Consider the following 23,588-nt stretch of genomic DNA (forward strand, 5'->3'; position numbering starts at 1 on the left):
AAGCAAAGTTGTTGCTGCAGACCTCACCCAAAGTTGACTGAAAGAGACTTGAACCATGAATGGAGTTTTCAAAGATGGCTGGCGGGGCATGTGGATTAAGTTTGTCCTGCACCGGATGCAGTCCAAGGAATTCAGCACGCACGCACGCGTGTGTGTGTGTGTGTCTTGAGGTTGGGTGGGTGTGGATGAGTGACTCTGCTCTGTGTGTGTGTGTGGCATGGTGGGCAAGGGGAAGAGAGGGGTTGCCATGGCGATGTTAACACATGAGTGGCACCACCGACTGGTCTCCCAGTGGACGAGGCTGCAGTCATGGAGGTAAGAGGGGGGGCGGCGTGCGTGAGCAGGAGGAGAAGGACGTGGACGAGCTGGCTGACAACACCTGCGTCTCAGACATTCAGACACTAATACGCACACAAACACACCCATGGAAAGGAAATAATCAGAGCCCACAATGGAGACTGAGACCACACACTGAAACCTCTTCATATGTCTTCGGCTGGACGGGCTGTGGAGAGACCTGTGCGCTCTGTCAGCGTAGTTCTAATGACCCTGATGTCTCTGAATTGTTTTTCAGCACACGTAACGCTGGAGCACGACACTCACGCTGGCACGCACGCACAAAGGTGTCCCCAAAACTGAAAGCTGCCCCTCATTAGATGTCAGAAAGGAGCAGCGCGTCATGACGGACACGAGATACGAGCAGAGGCGGCGGAAACCGAACAATTCGACAGTCGGCCGCGTAAAGGCTCCCAGCACTGGGTCACGTTTCCCTTATAAATGAGGCGCCATTGTTCCCTATCTCTTCTCTGTGCAAGACAGTAATTGCTCTCTGTCTCTGGCTTATATTTGGGTGTCCAGCTGATCCACTCACATGGCGTTAATCTATTTAATGGACGTTTGGCAGGAAAGATTCCTGCTAAACAGATTTTTTTTGATCATTCAAATGTATCTGTCAGGAGCCCCCCCCCCCCCCCCCCCCCAAATCCACCCTAACCCCCAGCAGACAGAAAGTCTTTTTTTTTTTTAACAGATTTTTTTTTTGAAGGAGTCTCTCAAGACAGCCGTGGATCACTGTCACAGCAAATTACACGCAAAATAAATGTTGTCATAAGTGCGAGAATTTATTCCTTTTCTTTTTCCTTTTTTTTAGCTCTTCTGTGACTGTCACACCGAGAGACTCCTTGCCAGTTATTCAGTTCAAAGAGAAAGATTTTTCAGAACGGTGCAGGTGCTAAATGTTGCGGAGGTGAGGTGGGAGTGTGTGAGGACCAAGCGTAGAGAGTTGCGTGCCTACAAGCGTGTCAGCGGGGAGGAATATTGAAACAGCACAGCCTGTCATCATCGTCAGTCATCCTCACACTTCACTCCCAAATGTCTGAGTTCTGTCTTCCTTTGTCCTTCTCCCTCCTCCAGCCTTCGCGTACTCATTCATGTGAACGGGCGGCACAACACAAACACCAATCTCTGTTCGTGTCAACTGTAGGTGACCCAACAATCTGGGAGTGTTTGAATCAGTCATCAGACTGTTTTGAATTAAATTTTAATGTCTAGCAACCACTTTGCAGCCTCGCCTCCCTCTTCCGCTGGCAGCAGCTCGCTGTATATTTGGCATGTTTTTTTTTTTTGTTTTTTTCCCCCTTTTTTTTCGTGTTGTAATATTGTAATTACTGCAGCAGTTTATGAGGTGATGGATGGGAATACATGCTGCTCTCTTTCAACTGTCTTTTTTTTTGGCATGGAAAAAAAAAGGTGGTAGCACTCACGTGGTTGCCATTTAAAAGTAGACGGGGATATAATTAAATATTAATGAGATGTAAATATAATATTGTTATGGAAATGATGGTGTAAGAGCACATGAGGCTGTAAATCTTTATGCTGCTATTAAATCGGGCGGAACGTATAAACCCCATCAGAATTTAAACCTGGCCTAATCCCATTTGTTTTTTTGGGGGGAGGAAAGAAAAAAAAAGTGTAACGGTGTAAACGTGGTTTTAGTCCAGCGAGCGAGGACTCTCCGTTTCTCCCCCTTTGGAGCGTGGGTGTTCGGAAAAACACGTCTGAGAGCTCTGCCACTTTCCCTCACTTCAGATACAACTCCTCTGGTCAAATGAGATGAAAAGAGTTTCCTCCTCGTGTGCCCCCCCACCCCCACAGAGACGGTGCCACTGCGAGGACATACAACACACCGAGGACAGTGATCGTCTGAGCGTTGTCTACCTCGTCGCTGAAACACAAGGCCGGGCTTTTCAGAGGGAACCATTCAATGGCTCCCTGTCTGGGAAGCCCTTGTCTTGTGTCTGCTCGCACGTCTCGCTCGCCAGATAAAGCAGCCCATTCTTTAGATAGGTGACCTGATTCTTTATGTAACCTTTCTCAACTTTTGGCTTGTTTCAGGTTTTCTCATACAGGAAGTGGAGTGTTTCTCTCGGGGAGGGGAGAGCGTCTGTACTGGGCCGGCGTCTGTCTCGTCACAGACCGGCATCCCTTGCAGGGGCTGCTACGCCAGTCGCAGCCCACAGCCAAAATTACAGTACCCTCTCCATGAGTTTAGTTTCAAACACATCCTGGCACATAATGTGCTCTCTGTTGGATCAGCGCAGCGATTGGGGCAGCTCAGACAAACGGAGCCAGCGCTGATTTTTCGCTGATTTTTCGCTGAGTTCTATAGCATAGGAACATCTCTCGCACAGATGTTTCGGATGTGCATGACTACATCCCTCTGCTGCATGAAAGCTGACGTCTAAATCCCTCGTTCCGTGGAACAGCCTCAGTGAACCCCTTGTCCTCACCAGGGGTTAATCGAGTGTGCCGTCAGAGAATATCATGACCTCTCTGGCGGCAAAACATACAGCACATGCCCGCGTCTGGATGCAGTGAACCGGGATTACTGCATAAGATGCTGGTGACCTAGTTTTTTTTTGTTGTTGTTGTTTGTATGTTTTGTTTTGTTTTAATTTTAGTTTTTTCCCTCCTGTCAGAAAGCAGCAGCCATCAGTAGGAATGAAAAAGAGGCAGTTATAAGGAGGACGTCACAGCCTGTCTGGGATCAGTGTGTACTGTTGAGCAGTCATTTGAGGGTTTTAATTCTGGAACAGGTTCATCTTTTATTTACCATCCAGCCAGCCGCGGTGAACGCGCACGTGGATGCAGTAAAATGAAAAGTCTGTGAAAGTGCTCTTCAGTTAGCGCGAGCGCAGCGTGCCAAAAAAATATGTGCTGGAAGTATGTGAAACGATTTCCTTTGTAAGCAGCAAACGGCAGCACGCCGTGCTTGAGGTATGCCGGATTTGAAAGGAAAGCAGGTTTAGGGGGAAATTAATGCGGCTGATGTCGTTCGCAGGGCGATAAGCCTGTGGTAGAAGGTAAAGCTTAAGTGATATAGAAAGATGGTGATTGGATGAGACCCGTTTTCAGCAGCATATCACACATCAGTGCCTCTCCAGTCTCAGAAAAGAAGACGGGAGTGAAATACAGAGGCTCTGCGCGTGTGTCAGAAGTTCATTCAGAGGGCAGAGGCTGCGGAGCTGCGCCTCTACTTTGATATTTTTTCATTGGGGTTTTTTTTTGTGTTTAGCACTTACGGCTGGTAAAATGACTCTCAAAACGTCTCTACTGCAAATGCGGACTGCAGTGTGTCTGTCATCTTGTCCTACAAACTTTGTTAAATATTTGCGAGAGAACAGGCACGTTTTATAAAAACGCGAAGAAGGAAGAGGGGAAATGTTGAAGACTGAAGTGACAATCCATATCCATCCATATAATTGGAGTGTTATAGAAAGGGAAAGCCTGTGGAAGTGTTTTGCTAATGGATTTGTGCACTCAGTGATGTGTGTATCGTGTTTGTATGCATGCACGCATCGCCATGCTGCTGGCTGAACAAATGCAGGATGAGACGGATTGAGCCGCCAGCTTGTATCTAGCTTTGTTTGTAGTAACCTTATGAGAATATTTCAAGTCCTCAACAGTACTGTTGTCAGCTGGCTGCTGCAACACACATCAGACACGCGAGTCACCTAATTTCCATTTCCACATTACATTATGCCCGGAAGGTACGCCGTAACGTGCAATGTAAAACAAATGGCTCACATCCAAGAGTGGACTAATATTGTTCGCTGAATTTAACCTTCATATGTTTGCTGTATAGTAACAAACCAAAGAGGAACAGGGCGGGACGACCTGCGCATGTGACAGTGCCGAAATATAGTGCGGCTCTCCCCTTAAAAAAAAAAAAATTAAAATCAAAAATCAGCTTTTTAAAAGAATTCTCATTTCTAATCGCACACGCACAATGACAAGGGAATATTTCTGTAAGACACAAATCTGTGCGCATATTTTGCATATTTGTGGTTGCTGAGACAATGTGAAAGAGTCTGTGGGGTTAGATACAGTGAGCACTATCAATTTGCAGTGGAGTGCAGCTCGCTCAGCGGGTGCGAAAATCACCAGGGACAATATTTATTTAATGATATTAACCCTTTCCCGAATGCAGGAAACGGAGATCTCAGGACTGAAAGGAACCCAGCACCATTATGTTAACACACTACCTTTATCTTTATTTTACCAGCAAGCATCATTTTGATGATGTTTTGTCAATATGGCAAAGCTTTACTAAATACATTTCAGAAGTGTTATCAGCTACAAGAAGGGACGATCGTAAGGCAGCTGTGGGGGGAAAAAACAAATATCAGTGAGATTAGTCATTTCTGACTGCTTGTATTCAAAGTGTGTGTGTTTTACTGTCTGTTAGTGAAGCTCTAAATTCTATTAATATACTCGTTGATGGAATGCTTTCTCATATTTCCTATGCCTTTCGCCTTGATATATTTCATGCTAAATATTTTTCGGCATTTATGAAATCAGCCTAAAATCATTTTAAAAGATGAATAATAACCAATAATTTGTGCATGATCTCTGATCACTTTTAAATAATCTGCCTAGCGAGCGAGATTCATGTTACCTCGTTCTGTACGGTAATTTAAGGTGATCTTCCTCTTTGATTATGATCATAATAAAAAAAAATATTTTACAAAAAAAAAAAGCTCTTGACTCTTTTACTTTGGTGCTGTAATTGCTGATAAATACACTTATCACACTGAATTTCCACCTACACGTATTACCCTGTGTGGAGCTGTTAGCGTCCTCCGCACTGCGCTCACTGTAATATGTAAAAATGTTTCATTCTTTTCATTTGGAAGCATAGACCATATACCTGCTTTTCATCTTTGTCAGGTCTTTATCTTTGATTTGCATGACATTCAAGTTTAATGAATAAATGTAATTATCTCACATTATATTCCTCCGCTTTGCCTCCTCTCGTTGCTTCTTACTCGCTGTTTTTTGCACTTTTTAAAGATGAACGAATCACACCTCTCTCTTCTTTTGTACTCTTTCCTCACAGGTCCCCCGGGAGCTGTTAAACTTGTCCATGTGGCAGGAGTCCTAAAGTGGCAGAAGGCATGAAGCAACACTGTGATATCATAGTGGCTGGTCCATGACACTAAATTCCATTCAACCCTCTCCACTATCCACCCGCCCTCTGTTCTCATCACACCGGACAACCAATCACTCACGCTCCCATTTACACAAAGCTGCACCATGGCCAGCAAGAGGAAATCCACTGTACCCTGCATGATACCATCCAAATCCAAACATGTGCGTGAGGAAATCATACTGGGCTCGCTACCAGAACTCCTACCAACAATCCCAGAAGATAGCATACTCAGCATCTCTGGAGAAGAATCTGGGCATTTCTCTCACAGCTCCTCCAAATCTGAAAGTGGCAGTGAGATGCAGAAAGGAGGCACGTACAGCTGTCTGACTTGCCGTTTCGAGTCCAGAGATCTCAACTACTTTTTGGATCACATGCACAACTGCCACTTAGACTTCAGGGCCCAGCCCACCTTCTACTGCCTGAACTGCGGGGTGTCAGTAGTCCGCTTCGAGGCTCTCGCTCTGCACAACGCCAAGGCCCACCCGAAGATAATGCAGGGCCTCGCTACTGCCTCTCTAGCCGTCAACAAGAGGGATGGCGTAACGACTGTGGAGCAAAGCCTTTTCACGGACAGCGGAGAAGACTACAGAGAATCTGGGATCTCCCTCACCAAAACACCAATTGCAAAGATGATGAAAGCCAAGGGGGAGCACAAAAAGATTGTGGTTTCTCACACTGTGGAGGTACGGAAGATTGACACTGGAAAGGATGTAGACCCCAGCATGCTGACAAATGTGCCTGAACTCCAAAACGGGGCTCTCAGTATTTCTGGTGCCCCAGCTATGCCGAGGACCACTGTCACTCACGTGATTGCGACGACAGTGTCCAACCAAGTCTTTCACCAGCACACTCCCTCCCTTTACTCTCCCCTCTCCTCTGATTCCAATAAAGACCTTCCAAAGGTAATGATCCCCCTCAGCAGCATCCCCACCTACGATGCCGCCATGGACACCAGCAGCTTTCTCAAGACATCCTTTGGCAAGTTTCCCTACCCGACCAAAGCAGAGCTCTGCTACCTAACAGTGGTGTCAGAGTTCCCCGAAGAGCAGATCAAACTGTGGTTTACTGCCCAACGACTCAAGCAGGGCATAAGCTGGTCTCCTGAAGAGATCGAAGAGGCCAGAAGGAAGATGTTCAACACCGTGTTCCAAGGTGGAGCACCCAAGAAGCAACCGACCACACCACGGCACGTCAATCACATCGTAACCCACCACACTGTAACTGCCCATCCAGGCTCAAAAGGACCAAACTTTCAGATGGCCAAAGTTCCATACAGTGGTGTAAAGGCCAGATCTGTCGGAGTCATAGCCACACAGGCCAGCATGTCAACCAACCCCCACATTACCCGGGTCTCGTATTCTACTCCGGTTGTCCCCCCAAAGTTCCCCTCTGTAGTCAGAACTACACAGGTACTGACCAAGAATACTGAACCCACTGTGGAGCCGGAAAAGAGCAACGGCCTGGACATGGCGGGGAGCAGCGGTTGCGTCAGTAGCACCAGCAACATTCGAAGCAGCAGTAGCAGCAGCAGTTGCAGCAGTAGCAGCAGCATCAGCAGCTATTCCAGCAGTAGTAATGGTGTTGACAGTTTCACCAGGAAACCGGTGCACAACAGCGGCCCAGCCAACGGCATCAACAGCATTGCCACTTGCTCTGCCAACATTAGCAATAATGATGAGCACTGTGTTGCTGACACCAACGGCAAACCAAATGTCAAAAGCAACAGTTTACCAATCGGATCGGAAGGTTCAAACAGTAACAAGTGTGAAGAGTCCATTGACAACACCAGCAAATCTAACATCACTTGTAACAATCATGACAGCAGCATCATCAGTGCACAAGAGCCAGCCCACGCCTCGAAGCCCGACGATGATCAAAACAATTACATCCACGTGACCAACAACAGCAGTATTAGCAGTGAATATCCCAGTACTACCTGTAATGACAGTGTCCCTAACCTGAATCATGCCAGCAAATCCCCAACGGAAAGCACCAGCACCACTGTCATTGCAAAAAGCAGCTCATCCATTATTGAAGAAGGTAAAAGCAACAAAGACTTTCCCATCAAAGGCATGTCAATCTTACAGCAGCTCATTAAGGAGGAGGACGCATTTGCCGGGGACAAAAGCTGCCCCGAGCTCAAGCTTGACCCCATCAAGATCAACTTCAAGAGGCTGAAGATGACTGAACCAGAGGCTACATCAGAGAATGCGCATCAAGAACACAAGTCCGAAACTGCGGAGGGGTCGGCTTGTCAGGCGTCTTTTTCTCCCCCCTGGGGCCACAAGACCCCGCAGCAGTTGCACATCCTCCGGCAGGTTTTCTCCAACACCCGCTGGCCCAGCAGCCAGCAGTACGAGGAGCTAAGCATCCAGACGGGCCTTCCCAAGTCAGAGGTGGTGCGCTGGTTCAGCGACAGCCGGTACAGCCACAAGAATGGGCAGCTGAAGTGGTTGGAGAATTACCAGCGGCCGCCCGCGGAGTCGGAGGATGCGAGGGGTCGCAGAGATGCAGAACTCGAGCCACCCAAGGACGCTCCGGCGGCCAAAAAGAAACTTGCTGAGCAAGACATGAACAAGCACCTTGAAGGAGAAGCAGGACTGAACTCAGGTCAGCGGGTTGTGTGGCAGGATTCATACTCACCGCTGATGGGCCTGATGGGATCCGAGGGGAGCGGCGAGCGAGGCCAGCGCGACGAATTGGGGCAGCCGGGAGCTTTGCAGGATCTCTGGTCAGAGCGAGCGGAGGACCACCAGCAGCCAGTGGCTAGTCAGTCACTCATTGAACAACAGACTGATTCCAATCAGGCCAGGTATTTGAGTCACAGCAATCCTTTTTGCACACCACTGAAACACACATTTCACTCAGTGCCTTGTGATATTTTACAAGCTCGATGCTATTTATCAATCAAGAAAACAAAAACAACGTAAGGCAGGTGGAGTGATGAAAGGGTGACAGCTTGTTGTTTGTAGTGACTGCTGCGTGATGTACAGTAAAAAGAAAGCAGGAGAAGCGGGTACAAGTACTCATGCTGTGTAGCTTATTCAGGCAATCAAAGGTCTGTGTTTAAGAAGCTATTTTTAGATAAGTAGGAGTCTGGCCCGCTGAATTATAGATTGAGAGCGCATGCTAACATATGTGAATAAATCATGACAATTGCCTTTGGTGAGTTAGATTTCCGAGAGGCAAGACAAGCCATACGCAGGCATCTTTTTACTGTGCTACCCCCCACCCCAAAAAAAGCCCTTCAATTTTACAACACACTGCAGCAGTGCCATGCAACCAGAATGATCCAATCGCATCCTCACGGTTTGTGTATGTTTTGTTTGCCTGTCTGTCTGCGTGTGCTGCTTAGCAGGGATCGCCTGAGGATGGAGATGCTGGAGGTGTGATGAAGCAGGCCTGCTCTCGCCAGAGGACCATGATGTTCAAAAGCTGGCTCGCTCCCCTGGCCATGGTCTTAACACAAAAGAAAAAAAAAAGAGAAAAAAAGAGTGTTCATAATGACAGCAGATGTGATTGTAGCTGGACCGTTGGACTCTGACTGTAACTGTGAATACCCCCCACCCCTCCTTCTCCTCCTCCTCCGCCTCCTCCTCCTCTTCTTCTTCTTCCATCTGCCATCACTTCCTGCCATCGTCAAAAGAAAGAACTTCTCACCTTTGAGTCCTGTGATGTTTAAGCCTTTCATGCTTCTTTGTGGTTGTGTGGGGAGGGTGCACAATGAGGTCAGTACGAGGGATCAAAGACAAGAAAGAGAAAAGACGCACACTGACTGGAAAACTGACTTGAATGAGCGAAGATAGGGTAGGATAGGGCCGAGAGATATTGTTCTGGGGTCAGAGGGAGAAATATATATATATATGATTGAAACTGCACTATAAAAGAGGGTTTGTACTGACTGGACAAACAAATGATGTGTCAAGGATATGTTATTGTTGGCTTTGTGATATTTTTTACTTTTTTAGCAACCAGTACTTCAGCACTGCCTTGAATTTTACTTTTTTTCTCCTTTATTTGGTTTTTCAATTCTATTTACTCTTCTATAGTCACTGTAAGTCCAGATGCAATCAAACATGTTTTATTTAGATCTGTATAAATGTTGGTGATCACTTTTGCAGTTCAGCTACACGCAAGAGACTATATACAATGCACTAATGAAGACAGCAATGCTAAAAAAAAAAAAAGAATCACACTGCTCCACAGTAAAGGTATTGACTGCTCCGTCAAGATCAATACACTACACTGCCCTGCAAACTGAACAGAGAGAAGCCTGTCACGCTAACGTTGCCTTACTCAGCTCTGTCCATGTGTTTATATGACCTGTCTGTCCATCACCTTGCTTTCCAGCTACTGTGCTGTCCAGAAGAGAAGAAGAAAAAAAGATTAATATAAAAAAAAAAAACATGCCAGTGCATTGATGGTCACTGTTGGTCTATATCTGTGAAACAATCTTGTGCTGCTTTCTGTACACTTGGAGATGTTTAACTTTAAGCTGTAATTGTATCAAATATTGTTACTGGCAAAATGTTGTTTAAAGCAAAATTATCAATTTGATCCCTAGACACTGACAGAGTGAGATATTGTGCTAGCTAGAGAGCCAAATGAGGAGATCTTTGCTCTCCTCTGAATTTTCTTGTTTATATGAACATACAGTCACTACATGAATCCTACTAAGCTGCATCTTTGTCAAGCTGCTAATAGCTAAGAACGGTGCTATACCATCCAAAGTGAAATTGGAGGTTCATCTCCTACCAGCAGTGTATGCACTTGTGTCGAATGTTACAAATTTATTTTGGTTTGAGATAAATGGAATCTGGACTTACGGTGTTATGATGACTTAAACTTTTATGAAATAGTCTGATCATAAAGCACTGTTGTATCATCCTTTCTACACTTCTGAATCTTTACAGAATAAACTGAATACTCACCAAGCAGAACAGGCTCCTTTTTCTCCCCCACCTCTTTTGTTCGGCACCTTGTGTTAGGGGTGAATATGAATCATGTGGTGTTAGTCAAATTATTCAGTGTGATGAATGTTCAAGCAGCATGCAATGTGCTAGGACTGGAGAAATGCACACAGCCTCACCTGCTGGCGAGCAGCTGACAATACAGTTTGTGCCAGAGATAAGGGGGCGGCAGGCAACACCCAAACATCTCCATATCTGTAGTGTAGTCCTCCTACATCACATTCAGGGGGAAGCCTTCCAGTTTTTATTTTTGTAACCCTTTTTTTGCCCACATGAATTTAATAACACCAGCTTGTTTCCCAGCTTAAAGTATTTCAGAGCTCTGTTGATTCAGTTCTCAGGGCTGTTCATGGATATAGGAATAAAATTTAGAGCTCATGCTTGCTCTCCCATTACAGGAAATAAAGTTGTGTTTAAGAATGCTGTAAATCAGGCAAGAGAGCCACGGTGGCTAAAGCTCCAAACCCAACAGGCATCCGTTAAGCTGGGGGGGCCTCTGATCAGGGAGGGGGAAATAAATGCATCCATCCAGCCACTGTCTTTAGTTTATCCTTGTCAGGGTTGCAGGGGAAGGCTGGAGCCCATCCCAGCTGTCTTAGGGCGAGAGGCAGGGCACACCCCGGACAGGTCACCAGTCTGTTGCAGGGCTACACTTAGAGACAGGCAACCAGTCGCACTCACAGGCAATTTAGTTACCACTTAACCCATCTCCACTAACTGCATGTCTTTGGAATGTGGGAGGAAGCCAGAGTACCCAGAGAGAACCCACACAAACACGGGGAGAACATGCAAACACACAGAAAGACCCTGGCCTGATGGGGCAATTGAACTCAGGATGTTCTTGCTGTGAGCAATAGTGCTAACCACTGTGCCGCCGTGAAATAAATGTAATTAATAAAACATAAAATGAAGAAGAGGTGTTGCCATTTCAGTGGCGTAAGAGACAGAACGAGAAAACACACAAAGCCAATGAGTTACCTGTAATGTTTTAATCATTTTTCAATCTACAATGAGCTTAAAACATGATCAAAAGGCTATGACAAAAAAGGTAAAACAGGAATAAAATGTTGACTTTACAGCTACTTACATCAACTTTTCTATAAGAGTGGAACAGAGTGGAGTAAAATGAACTGAATTCACATTAAATGTTACAATACTCAATCATTACACAATTAAAAACCTGCCTAAAATTGTAACAGTTTGGTGAAGTTTTTTTTCCTTTTTGGCAAAAGTTGATATCCCTCACACACACACACACACACACACACACACGCGCACTCTCCATTTTCTGACTTTATACATTATCATAGCATCTTCAAGTAACAGATATGGGAGGTTTTTTGGAACAATTGTTTAAATTAAGTTAAAAATCAGATGTAGACAGGGCTATGCAGCGAGAGAGTCCGAGGGTGCTAGCAACAAAAGGATAAAAATGATTGGTTCACATTTACAATGAGAAAAAAAAAAAAGAAGTCCCTGATAGAAGCTGTAAAACAAAATATTCACATTCTGCTTGTTTAAGTAAATATTGACATGGTTGCAGTATTTTCCCCTTTGCCTGCCCAGACATCCCCTTCCATGCTCAACAATTCAACATAGTCCAGTTTAAAATATTCACCCAAACAGACAGCTTCTACGGTTGAGCCCTAACACACACAAGCACGCGCACGCACACACGCAAACACACATTTTCATTTCCTCAAAAGGCGCGTGGGTGTAGTTAAGGAATTCATTCAATTTTTTTTACTTTGTCTATCAAAATATAGAATTCATTAATAATACATGGGATGGCTAAAATACAAAGTGAGTGAACAAAGAAAATAAAATGATACAAAGCATTGTTTTTGCTTGATACAGTAGCTAAAAGGACCACAGAGTTCAAAGTTCAGGCATTGTCAGGTTTTTGTCCCAGAGTGTGGACAATCACAGAAGGTAAAAGGGTCTTTAAATTACAAGTAATAAGCCTTGAATCCTAGTCGTGGGTAAAGTTCAGTCTTGTTGCCCGATCTCAGATCAGATGTTTAGACTATCCACAACTCCCCCCTAACCCTTCATAATGGCCTCACATCATTTCATCTTGTCGCCCTTTTTGTTTTTCGCTCAAAAGTTCTGAAATTCCTTGTCAGGTCTGGCCACAGAGCAAAATTCAGTAAAGCTAAAAAAACAAGTATCCAATTTTTTTTTTTTTTGGAAAAAAAAGTATCATAGTTAAAACCACAAACTGGGATTTAAAATTCATAGTCGTCTTCTGCCATGTCAATGGCCCAGGCAAACTTCTCACGCTGGGTTTTGTTGTAGATCTTTTCCACGGGAATGCCCCACTTCTTACACCTACACCACAATGTCATAAAATAAAGGACAGGTTTTATTGCAGCAGTGCTTTTCATACTACATGTTACTACAAAAAGTAACAGGACACCTCTTAAATTGGAGTTGTTGCCTTGTCAGTGACCTTTGACCACCAAAATTAATTTGTTCATTTAGTACCTTTACTTTGTGACCATAAGGTAGAAAATTTAATATTCTCTTACCAAGCCACAGAAATGCGAGGATCCAGATAGTTGAGTTTGGAAGTACCGAGTGCAATCTGTTTATTCTCTTCTCGATCAGTTGCCTGCACTTCCAGCTTCATCAGTTGCTCTTCTATCCTCTGTACCGCTTTCTTCTTGCTCTCCACTGCCCTACAGAGAAAGCAGACAATGCAATACAAGCATGCAATACAAGCAATACAAGTAAACAAGATTCACAACAAGAGGGGAGAGAAAGAAAGAAAGAAAAAAAAAAAAAAAAAAAAGCACTTTATTAAAACCTCTGACTACTTACTTTTTGGATTTTTCATCTTTTCGTACTTTGGCGTCTGCCTTGGCGCTCTTCAGTTCTCTCTTGGCATCAGCAAGCTGGTCCCTTTTAGCGTCAATCTAAGGATGACCGTAATCATTTCAGATGAGTTTGATCAATTTTATTTTTGATCAACTGGACCTTTTTATATTTTGGAGATTACATTTTACTGTCTAGACACTTCCATGCTCAGATTGTTTAACTTGAGACTATAGTTTAGTGTACCCCTACAGGGTGGCCAAAAATCAGAAGAACCATGATTCACATGGTGTAGCTCTGTCAGCTGGCTAGTGGCTATAAATCCCAAGGAAGCAAATGCCTAATGAAAAACTGTACTATAACCCCAAGTTGTACTGTGAATACTGCAATATCATTTAGAGGTCCCCCCCCCCAAATTAGCAGGGATGACACCCAAAGTGCCTGAGTCAGGGAGTTTGAGTGCTCTGCATGGCACAACAGGAGAGCACTGCTTGATGGACACATCTCCAAGCATGGGTAAATCTGTCATGCATAAAAATAAAAGAACACAGCTGTAGGGATTTTTAAAAGTCAATTTAGATGATGGACAAAGTAAATTTTTTTGTCTCAAGTTGGAAAGAGGGGAGACAAAACTCATGGAACAATGTTCTGCAGTGCATGTTGGTCAGGCGGTCTTTAATTATTGTTTACAAAAACGCTTCAACCTTGTCAGCAAAGCCATTTAGTAAGTCATCTAATCCAAATGTGCCCACATGCTTGCCTTTTTGTTTAGGAGATAAACTACATAATTGCTTTAGTATGTGTGCACAAGGCCCTCACTACCCAGTTCCACCTTTTTGGTTCTGTAATCGTGTTAACATATTTCCTCAATACTCTGCATTTGAATGACTTCAGAGTTTTGATTTCTATGTAAAGTGGTGTGCCCCCCCCCCAGTGAAACTCCTCTTATGTTAGCAGCATTGTTGGTTGAGTTTAGAGTGAAAAGTCAAAAAACAAATATAAAAACTAAACAGAGCAATCTCCACACCAGGACTGGCAAAAGGAAACAAATTAAAAATAATAATAATATAAAAAAGGACCATTTTCAGTTCACTGGAGTATGCAAAAAGTTTTTACCTTTGACTGCAAGTTCTGCATAGACTTCTCAAATGTCTTCGGTGGAGCCCTCTGATGGTTACACAGAATGGCCACTGCCCTGTTGGCCCTGTTGTAGGACAGGATTTTGGCCGGAATGTTCTCCTCCGCTAAGATTATCAACAAAATAAATAAATAAATAAAGTTATCACCACCCTGTTAGCTATACAACAGCAGACAAACCTACATAAAAAGCTTGCCAATAACAACAAAACCAGAACACAGTTTGCCGTCTCCCCTTGTTATTTCTACACAATTTACGTGGAAACACACCAGTCGTGAGCTCCTTCAGCTGCTGCTGCAGGGTGATAGAGGCGTTGTATGTACGGAAAACTTTGGCTGTCAGACCATCCATCAGCTCCTGAAGGTGCTTGTTCAGGATTGATGTCTGAGGAAGACATGCAATTAAGAAACCAAGTTTTAAAAAGGCAGATGGCAGTGCTATGAAAGTCATTTCAAATAAGGATTTATGTTGTGAATTCTCAAGTCATAAATTAAAGGGGATTTGTTTTCTTTAACTGGGTATATTTTACTTACATTCAGCCGATCAAATAGGTCATCATCAGGCTCTTTGTTCTCCATAAACAACTGTAGATTCTTAAATACCTGGAAAAGGCAAATCACACATAAATAAAGAAGCAGAGTTTACACAAAAGTACTGCATTTCAGTAAGAATGGTGCTCACCCTCTTCTCCACAGGGACTCTGTTGTAGTAGCGGATCGAGTCTTTACCCAGGAAATCAAACTCAACTACGTACTCTTGACCCTCGTTCTCTGGATAGAGTTTGATGTGTTCAACTCTCAGCGAGCAGCAGCCCACAGTGTCTGCAGTCTCTCCTTCTTCCTTCTCATTACCCGCTCTCAGAGCCAGCTAGTGTACACCAGACAAAGACGGTACCTTAAATGAGGTAGTGTTCAAGAACGCACCAACCCTCACATGCAATGTGAAGTCATTACACCATAAAACCTTCAAAATGCACCCACTCGATAATGCAAATAGCAGTAACAGGACCTCACCTTATCAATGAAATAGAGAGCCACAGCCCTCTGTCTGATCCTCATCTCCTTGGACTTCCAGTCTTCGCGGTACTGGGCTCTGATGCGGTCCACACATTTCTTCAGTCGACGTGCCGTTTCATATTTCTGCCAATCCTTCTCTCCCTGCAGGCAAAAAGATGAGACAGGAGTAACAAATTAGGCAAAGGTCTACATAAACAAGCATGCCCAATTTGATTTATGTGACAGCCAATTAAATAAGGTTTTTCCACAGGACAGGAGTATGTTGTCACTTTTTTTAAAAAAATAAATAAAATAATAAAATCTGCTCTTGAAAGGTCTCAATTTTTACATTCCAGTGGAGCAAGCAACACAAAAGAGTCAGGAAAGTTTTAAGGAGACCACTGGACCATACAGCATCATTTCAACTTTGACTGGAGACAAAAAAAGTCGTTGTGCATGTGCCAGCTATGGTGCCTACCTTGATTCGAGAGCTCGGGTTCAGCATAATGTACTTGATGGAGCCTTGAATGTTTTCTGTCCACGACACCAGCCAAGTCACCTTATTGTCATGACGAACTTCTTTCCATTTGGTGCCGGGAGGAGGCACAGGAACCTTGGAATCCCTATTATGGAACAGTGAATATTTAGTTATCACATTCTGCATTAAAAGCTGGTAATCAGCACGAGGAGAAAATAAAACTACTTTACACACTTGCTGCAGTTGATGATAATGTCTTGGGGCCTGATTCGGCGTTTGAGCATCCCCATTTTAGGATGGTCTCCACGACCACGAAACAGGCCTGGGGGCTCAATGCGGAAGTTAGCAATACGTTCCTTGTGGTTGTCCATGATGCAAAAGCCATATTGCTGCAAGATGCGTTCATTCTCTTCCTTTATTTTCTACAAAAGGCATAAAAATAAAAAATAAAATAAATAAATAAAAAAGCTTCATTTTGCAGAGGTCCTTTAGGTACTCACTGTTCACTGGAACCATTTAAGTGCCAATTTTAATCAAATCACAGCAGCCTAACATTATGAATTTCTTCCTGACTAACTGATCAAGTTTCACAAGATGAGTGATATCAGTGGGGAAATACAGAATTAAAGCCAAGGAGAACTGAAACACACTTTTGTTATTAGGTACATGACATCCAGCATGGCAGAAAACTCTAGAGCCCTCTACAGGAATCAATGAATGTTGGGGTTTAAGGTTAATATGCTGTGTGCCCCACTACACGTAGGCAGCAGCTTACTTGTTTTTCCTCCTTAGACATGGCTTTCCTTGCTTCAGATTGTGCCTTGAAGTAGTTGCTCATTTCACCGAAGTCACACTTTTTCAGGTCTGTGAGCTTAGCCCTTTCTTCTGAAGTCATTTCCTGTGTCCAGAAAAATTTGAAAAAAAAACTAAAGTAAATCAAAGAACAGATTTTTTTGATATCTATATCTATAGATATATCTATATCTATACATTTTATTTTTTTTATTATTAACAGGAGCAGAGATTTTAGGCTTACCTTCCTCCAATCTTTAAAGAAATTTTTACGGAAGATATCCTTGGTGGTATATTCATGATCCAGCATTTTGGCAAAGAAGGTCGCTACCTCCTCCGCTTCTGGGCTGAGCTTCATATGTTTACCTGAAATGTAAAAGTCAGACATTTATAATCACCTCAGAGTCCTTCACTAGCGTACAAGATGAACTGTGCAAAGCCTTACCATCATAGTAAAATTTGACATGGCTAGGAAGAGGTTCATACGCTGGTGCAAACACTGGCCCTTTGTGTTCAAGGAACTTCCATTTGACACCATCTGTGTATCTCTCCTCTTCCCACCTAGAATCAAGCAAATAAATCATTTTTACATAATGACAGTGAAAATAACAAAAACAAAAAACCAGCAACAATACATCCAGCTGTCCTGTCACCACACTGATAAGCATGTATGACTGGTACAGCTGGCTAACCCAATTAACTCACCATTTCCACTTCTCCTCAGGCTCTTTCTTTGCTTTCTTTTTTCCATCGGTTACTTCTTTTTTGTGTTTTGTTTTTTTGGACTTAATGTCCTGGGAAAAGGAAGTGAAAGTATTTAGTTCTTTCTGACAACGTAGGGATTAACATTTAACACAAAAGATATGGCAGCAAAACAATTCTGCCCTCTACCAAAGTCTCTTACTTACCTCGTCTTGTTTCCTTTTCTTGGCCTTCTTGTCATTTTCAGTTTTTATTTTTTTAGGTTTGAATTCAGCGCTGAAACAAAAACACTCTTTGTTATCAGGCCTCAGCGATACAACTTTACTTGCATGGATGACTACAGATGCTCTAACCTAGTGAAACAGACTACAGTCTATGAACAGAGAACTTACTCGTTATCATCATCATCTCGTTCTCTTTTTAGAGACCTCTCGTGTTTTGGAGAGTGGTAAAAATCATCCTCAGGCTCAGACTTCATATACGGTGGGCTGCCAAAGAAAACGCATTAAAAACAGAAGTTAGATAGCTTCATATGAATGCTGCATCCTGACAGCATTTAAGAGCAAAGTATAGTGCTGACATACCTGGCAAAGCCATTCTCCTTTTCCTTTTTTATTTTCTCATCAAAGGACTTCATCTGAAATGTTTACACAATGGCAGTAAGACAGAAGAGCCTGAAGTGCAAATGACAACTATGCCCACATACACGCAAAATTATAAACTCATACTTCCATTATAAAACCTCTCTACAGGGTTCAAAACTAATCTGAGAGCACCAAATCTAAGTAGATAAACACTGATATCAAGAGCAGTTTGACAATACAATACATTATTATTTTAAGTAGACAACCCCATTAAGACTGTGCAATATGAAATATACCATAATGACGTTATGTCAGTTATACTGCAAACCAGTCCCTGCCACAGACACAAACCTCTTCTACAAACCTATGCAAGAATCCCGTGAAAGAATATGGAAAGAGTTTACGAATGAGAAGCAAAAGGAGTTTAAGTGCTCAAGCTAGAGCAAAGTCTAATGTTAGAACAGGCTTTCGCATTGGATGCCATAGAAAGACTCATGAAGATAACAGCATCCATTACAACATATCTATAGAGTTTTGTGACTTTAAAGCACTCTATTTAAGGTACACGACGCCCCGCTGAAAACACTTCACCTAAGTTGAACTGCCTCATTTATATTACGAGTGTCGAGCCAAAGTAGTGGAGGAAATCCACAACGTAGCATACTACGCTGCAACAGCAGATGTATGGACGACTTGAACAACGTATCCCTGCATGAGCTCCATGGTGCACTTCAGAGACTGGACACTCAGCATCCAGCAGTAAGGATAGCTGGAAACATCAGGAAAGCTCTGGGGAAACCTTGGGACTGTGTGGGGTCATCTAGCATTTATCATTATGGATGTCGCCACACAAGTCCAATATGTTTTTAGTTTTTGAATTTAAATATTAAAGAGCAACAGCACTCTTTCCATATAGTGATTGTGATTTTGTTAGTGGGATAAGAAATGACTAACAGGAAATGAAATTCTGGTCATATCACACAGCTCTCCCTCTCCCATTTATCACATCTTTAAAAAAAAAAAAACAAACAAACAAACTATTTTAATCCATAATACCAGTGTATGATTTAGACAACATAATTGCCTAATGTAGCATCACTAAAATTAATTTGTAAATGTTACAATCATGTAGTTCCTTGGCAAGTCACCTTCTCTTCTTTCCTCTTCTCCTTGTGCTTTTCCTTATACTTGTCTGTGCTGCCATCTTTGTGCTTCATCTTTTCCTTCTCCTTATCTCGGTGCTTTTTATCAGAGGAATCCTTGTGATCACTATAGTGTTAGAAATTCACAACTTAATTTAACCTCATTCAGTTTCCACTATTTAAAGCAATCAAGCATGTCTAGCGAAGCACAAACACACACTATACCTGTTTCCATATTTTGATTTCTCCCGCTCCTTATCCTTCTTGTGGTCCTTATGTTTGTGTTCCTTCTCTTTATATTTGTCTTTATGCTTGTGAGAGTCTGAAAATAAAAACTGTATTAAATTTCAAAATAAACAAGACAATGATACAATGACGCACTGAATTAAAAACAACCGTCTGCTCACACTGAGGACTAATATGCAAACATGTGAAAGTGTGTTTTAATGCATAAGTAGCAAAAACAGAGCCCTCTCAAGCAGCCAAGATTGATAATGTCCAGAAAACTAGTCTTAAATGACAACTTTAACAGTCCACCTGTGTCTATTCTCTTAGTAGAAACAAATTACTCAGTACAAAAAGGTCTGTCCCAAATGAATGTCATGCAGGCTGCAAATAGATAATGTATTACACAGCAGCACAGCACCTCCTACTGCCACTATAAGCCGCATGCTTTGGACAATATGAAGCAACTAGCATGTTAAAACATGCAAGAGAACCAAATAGCCTTTTGAGTTTCTTTAATGTGCAAGCCAAGACTGGAACGTAATCCTAAAAGAGAGAGTTCTCAAAATTAAAGAGCTAACACCCCAACATTGTCATTAACAAATGCCAAATTAAATCTGGTTCTTTTACAGAAACTGTCCTTAGGTCTAAGGCAAAAGGAGATCTGAGAGCTTCTAGCCCATCTAACCAATGTGAATGTCTACATTTCCTAGAGTACAAGACAAAAATGGCACACATGTACCAATCATGAGAAGTTTAATCAGCGACCAAGCCCATCTCAGAACAGATTCAGATCTTGCTCATTTAGTTCCTTTTAATTCAGATGTCTTTGTTCAGCCATTAATCCAAAGATGAGTTTTATTCTACTCCAATTTATGCCAACTGCTTAGTGAAATTAAAAGCACTGTTACTAATAAACTACAAAGTTGTGCCAATTTAGCCAAGCCTGAAAGTAAAGACCGTGTTAGCTAAGGGTCTGCAAGTACCACAGACAAATGTTGCCCTGGTGCAGAGTAATCAGAAGTGGAGTTGTGTCATAGCTAGGGGTGGGCCATGTCATGTCACTCACAATAATACAGCTGAATTTGGGGGGGAGGGGGCGGGTTGCCTCAGAGAAGAAGAAGAAGAAAAAAAAAGTGTCAATTTCATGGCATAACCATGTCACCCGATTACACTTAAGTGGGTCAAGAAGCACAAACTTATTAAAGTTGTGAGGTGAATGCAGCATTACTGCTGAAGGTTTAGTTCCCAAAAAGAGCAGCTACTTCATTGGTGTGGAATATTTTGGATACAAATGAACAGATACAGAACAGACCACGATAACATGCAAGGAGCGCAAGAAGTCAGTAATATAGAAATACGGGAAATATCTAACTTATTTCACCATCTCAAGCATCAGCACCCAAGTCTGTACCAGGAGTGTTTGAAAGCCAAGGAGGAAAGCTCTGCAGCTAATGCTACAAAACTACAACAAAGTAAGCTAGTTCATCATGGAATCGACGAGTCTCGCCAGTTGTACTCCATATGACAAGAAAGAAAAGCAAACGCAGGAACGATGTCACCATTTGTTTGGCGAAAGACATGATGCCAATCCAAACGCTGGAAAAGGGAAGACTTCATGCAGCTTATGAAGAAGCTAGACTTGTGATACACACTCCGAAAAGGACATTTTTCCAAGACTGCACTCCCAAACATTTAAAGATTTTATTTTTTGTAAACTGCACTGTAGATTTTATTTTGTTATACCATTTGCTTTAAACAGACCTTTTCCACTCAAAGAACAGAGGGAGAATTTACTTTTAGTCTTTAAAACTGAAAGTTAATAATTAAAGTCATTGTACTAAAAGTTAACTGTTTAATATTTTAAGCTTATACAATATTTCAAGGCAATTTGTTATGTTTATGCTGCCAAATGAATAACAATTTTTTTCTGTACTTTGTCATACTGTCAAAACACAGTGACATATCACGATATTATGTTTGGACTATATCCCCCCCATCCCTAAACACAGCAGTATAAATGCCACTTGTAAAGAAATCAACCTTAATAATTTTATATCTTATGAACTTAAAACAGTGCATAGAATGTAATAGAAATATAGCACTTTATTGTCATTGTACATGTACAACAAAATTGTGGGAATCCTTTTACCAGCCACAATTGAACAAAAACTAATTTACTTACAACATTTTTTTAAAGTGTTTTTCCCCCCAGTTACCAGTACATTATGGTTAATATTCTGATTTCACACACGTGATTGTAGCATTTAAAAAACAAAAAAAAAGTCCTAAGCTCACTTTAAACTTTGAGACGTTAAGTCCATGTAATATTCATTACTCAAAGTTGCACTGTGATGGGTAATGAAGAGCTTCTAACTTGATTTTGAAACGTGAGTCGACCTAAAAATGATCAACTCTTTACCATAATGTGGGAAAGTAAAGTCCCAGTAGCGACAAAAATAAGCGCTTTTAATATCGCGCATTTAAAAAGAAATAAAAAATAATAATAACTACAGTCGCTGGCCTCCACTTGGTTATCTTAATGAAGCACTATGACTTTCCATTTTCCTCCACACAGCCATCTGCACTTCACAGCCTGGGTTCAGCTTGCAACAGTCAGGCCGCTACACCGAAAAAGAAAATGGCGCAGAGACTAAGTCCTCAACCCCCAAACCCTCACTTTCAGGGGAGAAATATGCTGTTAAAAGCTCGCCAACAAAAGATACTAAAACGATAAACTAATAAAACACCTCCAGCTGCGTGGTAATATTGATTCAAATCGTTAAAATAATGTACGGAAAAGCTCTTACAAGGCCTCCCTTTTGAACAATAGACGCTTGTGAGTGAGACAGAGGACTTAGTCTCTGGACGCCATTTCTGTCCTCTACAGAGAACTAACGTAATGTTAGATGTGATCAGTTAAGACAGGACAGACTTTGAGAAGAATCCTCCTTTACCTTTGTTAGTTTAATGTGATAAACTTACCATTGACCCGGGAGCCACAGTCAATCTGCAAAAAAAGGAAGGATGAATGTTAAAATTCGCAGTAGATAAGCTAACTAGCTAGCTAACTAACTTTGAACTTACTGGATGGCAGAGCGAGTTTTTTCGCTACTAGCTAGCTCGGTTAGCTTCCTATGCTGAATGGTAATGGCTTAGCGGCCGAAGCCGCTGCGGCTAACACTGGTTACAGCTAACGTTATACATAAATATATAATTCCGGATGTAAACTGTAAATAATACATTTGACATATTCAAAGTAGAAACGTCACGAGACTGTCAAGACGCAGTAAACAATAAAATGAGTTAGCTTACAAACATAGCCACTTAACGTGCGCTAGCAGTCACTGCTAGCCGAGTACCCGTCAAACCAAATAGAGTAGCCGGAGACGGTACCCGGTAACCACCGGTGATGACATTTATAAAATACTTTTAACATTACCTGGTCCTCATTGTGGGAATGGTCCCCACTCATTTCTAAAACGCTGTTTGACTGTTAAATCAAAAAAATGTAAAACGTGTAGGTTCCCACACACCGGCGAGGAGATGCAGGCAGAATGAAGAAAAGACACAGTTGTGTAAGCGATATCTAAGTCCCAATTGTACGCTAATGCGCATGCGTTTTAATTTAAATGGTACAGATCATCATAGCTCCTCCTTCTAAAAAAAAACGTGTTGCTTTCCAGGCCCACTGGAGGAGCGAGGTTCACATGTTCCTCGCGTACAAGCCAGTTCAAGCTCAGGACTGCATCTCGTCTGTGTTCACTTGACCCCCCAGGTGAATGAGAACAAAACGAAGCAGCAACTCTATTAAATCACGTGTAATAATAACACACTTTAAGTTACATCTTAGTATGTCAAATACCACAACTGGCCACATTACAAATGTGCAAATGAGATAAGATTTTTATTATGTGAGAATTATTATGTGGGTTCAGTGATTTTAATGATTTTAAGTGTGTTCTACATGAGCATTTCATACATGCGTATGAAATGTAACAGAGAAGCCTGCCCTGCCCTTCACAACCTTGACAGCCAGCAGGCCTATTGCATAACAACTTAAAGGCAAAGGAGTTGCTGTTTCAGGCAGTCGAAATAATAGCTCAGAATATTACACACACGCACACACACACACGCACACACACACACACACGCACACGCACGCACGCACGCACGCACGCACACACACACATACATATATATACATACATACATATACATACATACACATACATATATACATATATACATATA

The 23,588-nt window shown here is 42.3% G+C and overlaps 2 protein-coding genes across 3 annotated transcripts in view; one reads left to right on the plus strand and one right to left on the minus strand.

Annotated features, from left to right (window-relative positions):
• The window catches only part of zhx3a (zinc fingers and homeoboxes 3a), a 13,600-nt gene extending 3,174 nt beyond the window's left edge, over window positions 1-10,426 (plus strand). The window contains exons 2-3 of one of the 2 annotated variants that reach the window (XM_005746385.1): window positions 5,399-8,303; window positions 8,847-10,426. In XM_005746385.1, coding sequence (XP_005746442.1) covers window positions 5,596-8,303; window positions 8,847-8,883 — 2,745 coding nt within the window. In that variant the 5' untranslated portion in view covers window positions 5,399-5,595 and the 3' untranslated portion in view covers window positions 8,884-10,426. The remainder of the gene's footprint in view (window positions 1-5,398; window positions 8,304-8,846) is intronic. The other variant, XM_005746386.1, reaches the window with a different exon arrangement.
• A 1,009-nt stretch (window positions 10,427-11,435) lies between these two features.
• Window positions 11,436-22,929, minus strand: top1a (DNA topoisomerase Ia). Its single transcript, XM_005746387.2, has 21 exons — window positions 22,777-22,929; window positions 22,320-22,344; window positions 19,335-19,431; window positions 19,116-19,236; window positions 17,968-18,020; window positions 17,776-17,871; window positions 17,590-17,659; window positions 17,387-17,475; window positions 17,127-17,242; window positions 16,926-17,047; window positions 16,665-16,787; window positions 16,124-16,311; window positions 15,890-16,034; window positions 15,430-15,573; window positions 15,098-15,283; window positions 14,950-15,018; window positions 14,686-14,800; window positions 14,395-14,522; window positions 13,285-13,379; window positions 12,993-13,142; window positions 11,436-12,792 (listed from the first exon to the last, which is right to left on the minus strand). The coding sequence occupies exons 1-21, from the start codon at window positions 22,807-22,809 to the stop codon at window positions 12,690-12,692; spliced, it is 2,268 nt and encodes a 755-aa protein (XP_005746444.1). The 5' UTR covers window positions 22,810-22,929; the 3' UTR covers window positions 11,436-12,689.
• Window positions 22,930-23,588: the final 659 nt, after the last annotated feature.

Source organism: Pundamilia nyererei, unplaced genomic scaffold, assembly GCF_000239375.1.
Source record: "Pundamilia nyererei isolate P.nyererei 1_Seehausen unplaced genomic scaffold, PunNye1.0 scaffold00178, whole genome shotgun sequence".
In the NCBI taxonomy this organism is placed as follows: Eukaryota; Metazoa; Chordata; class Actinopteri; order Cichliformes; family Cichlidae; genus Pundamilia; species Pundamilia nyererei.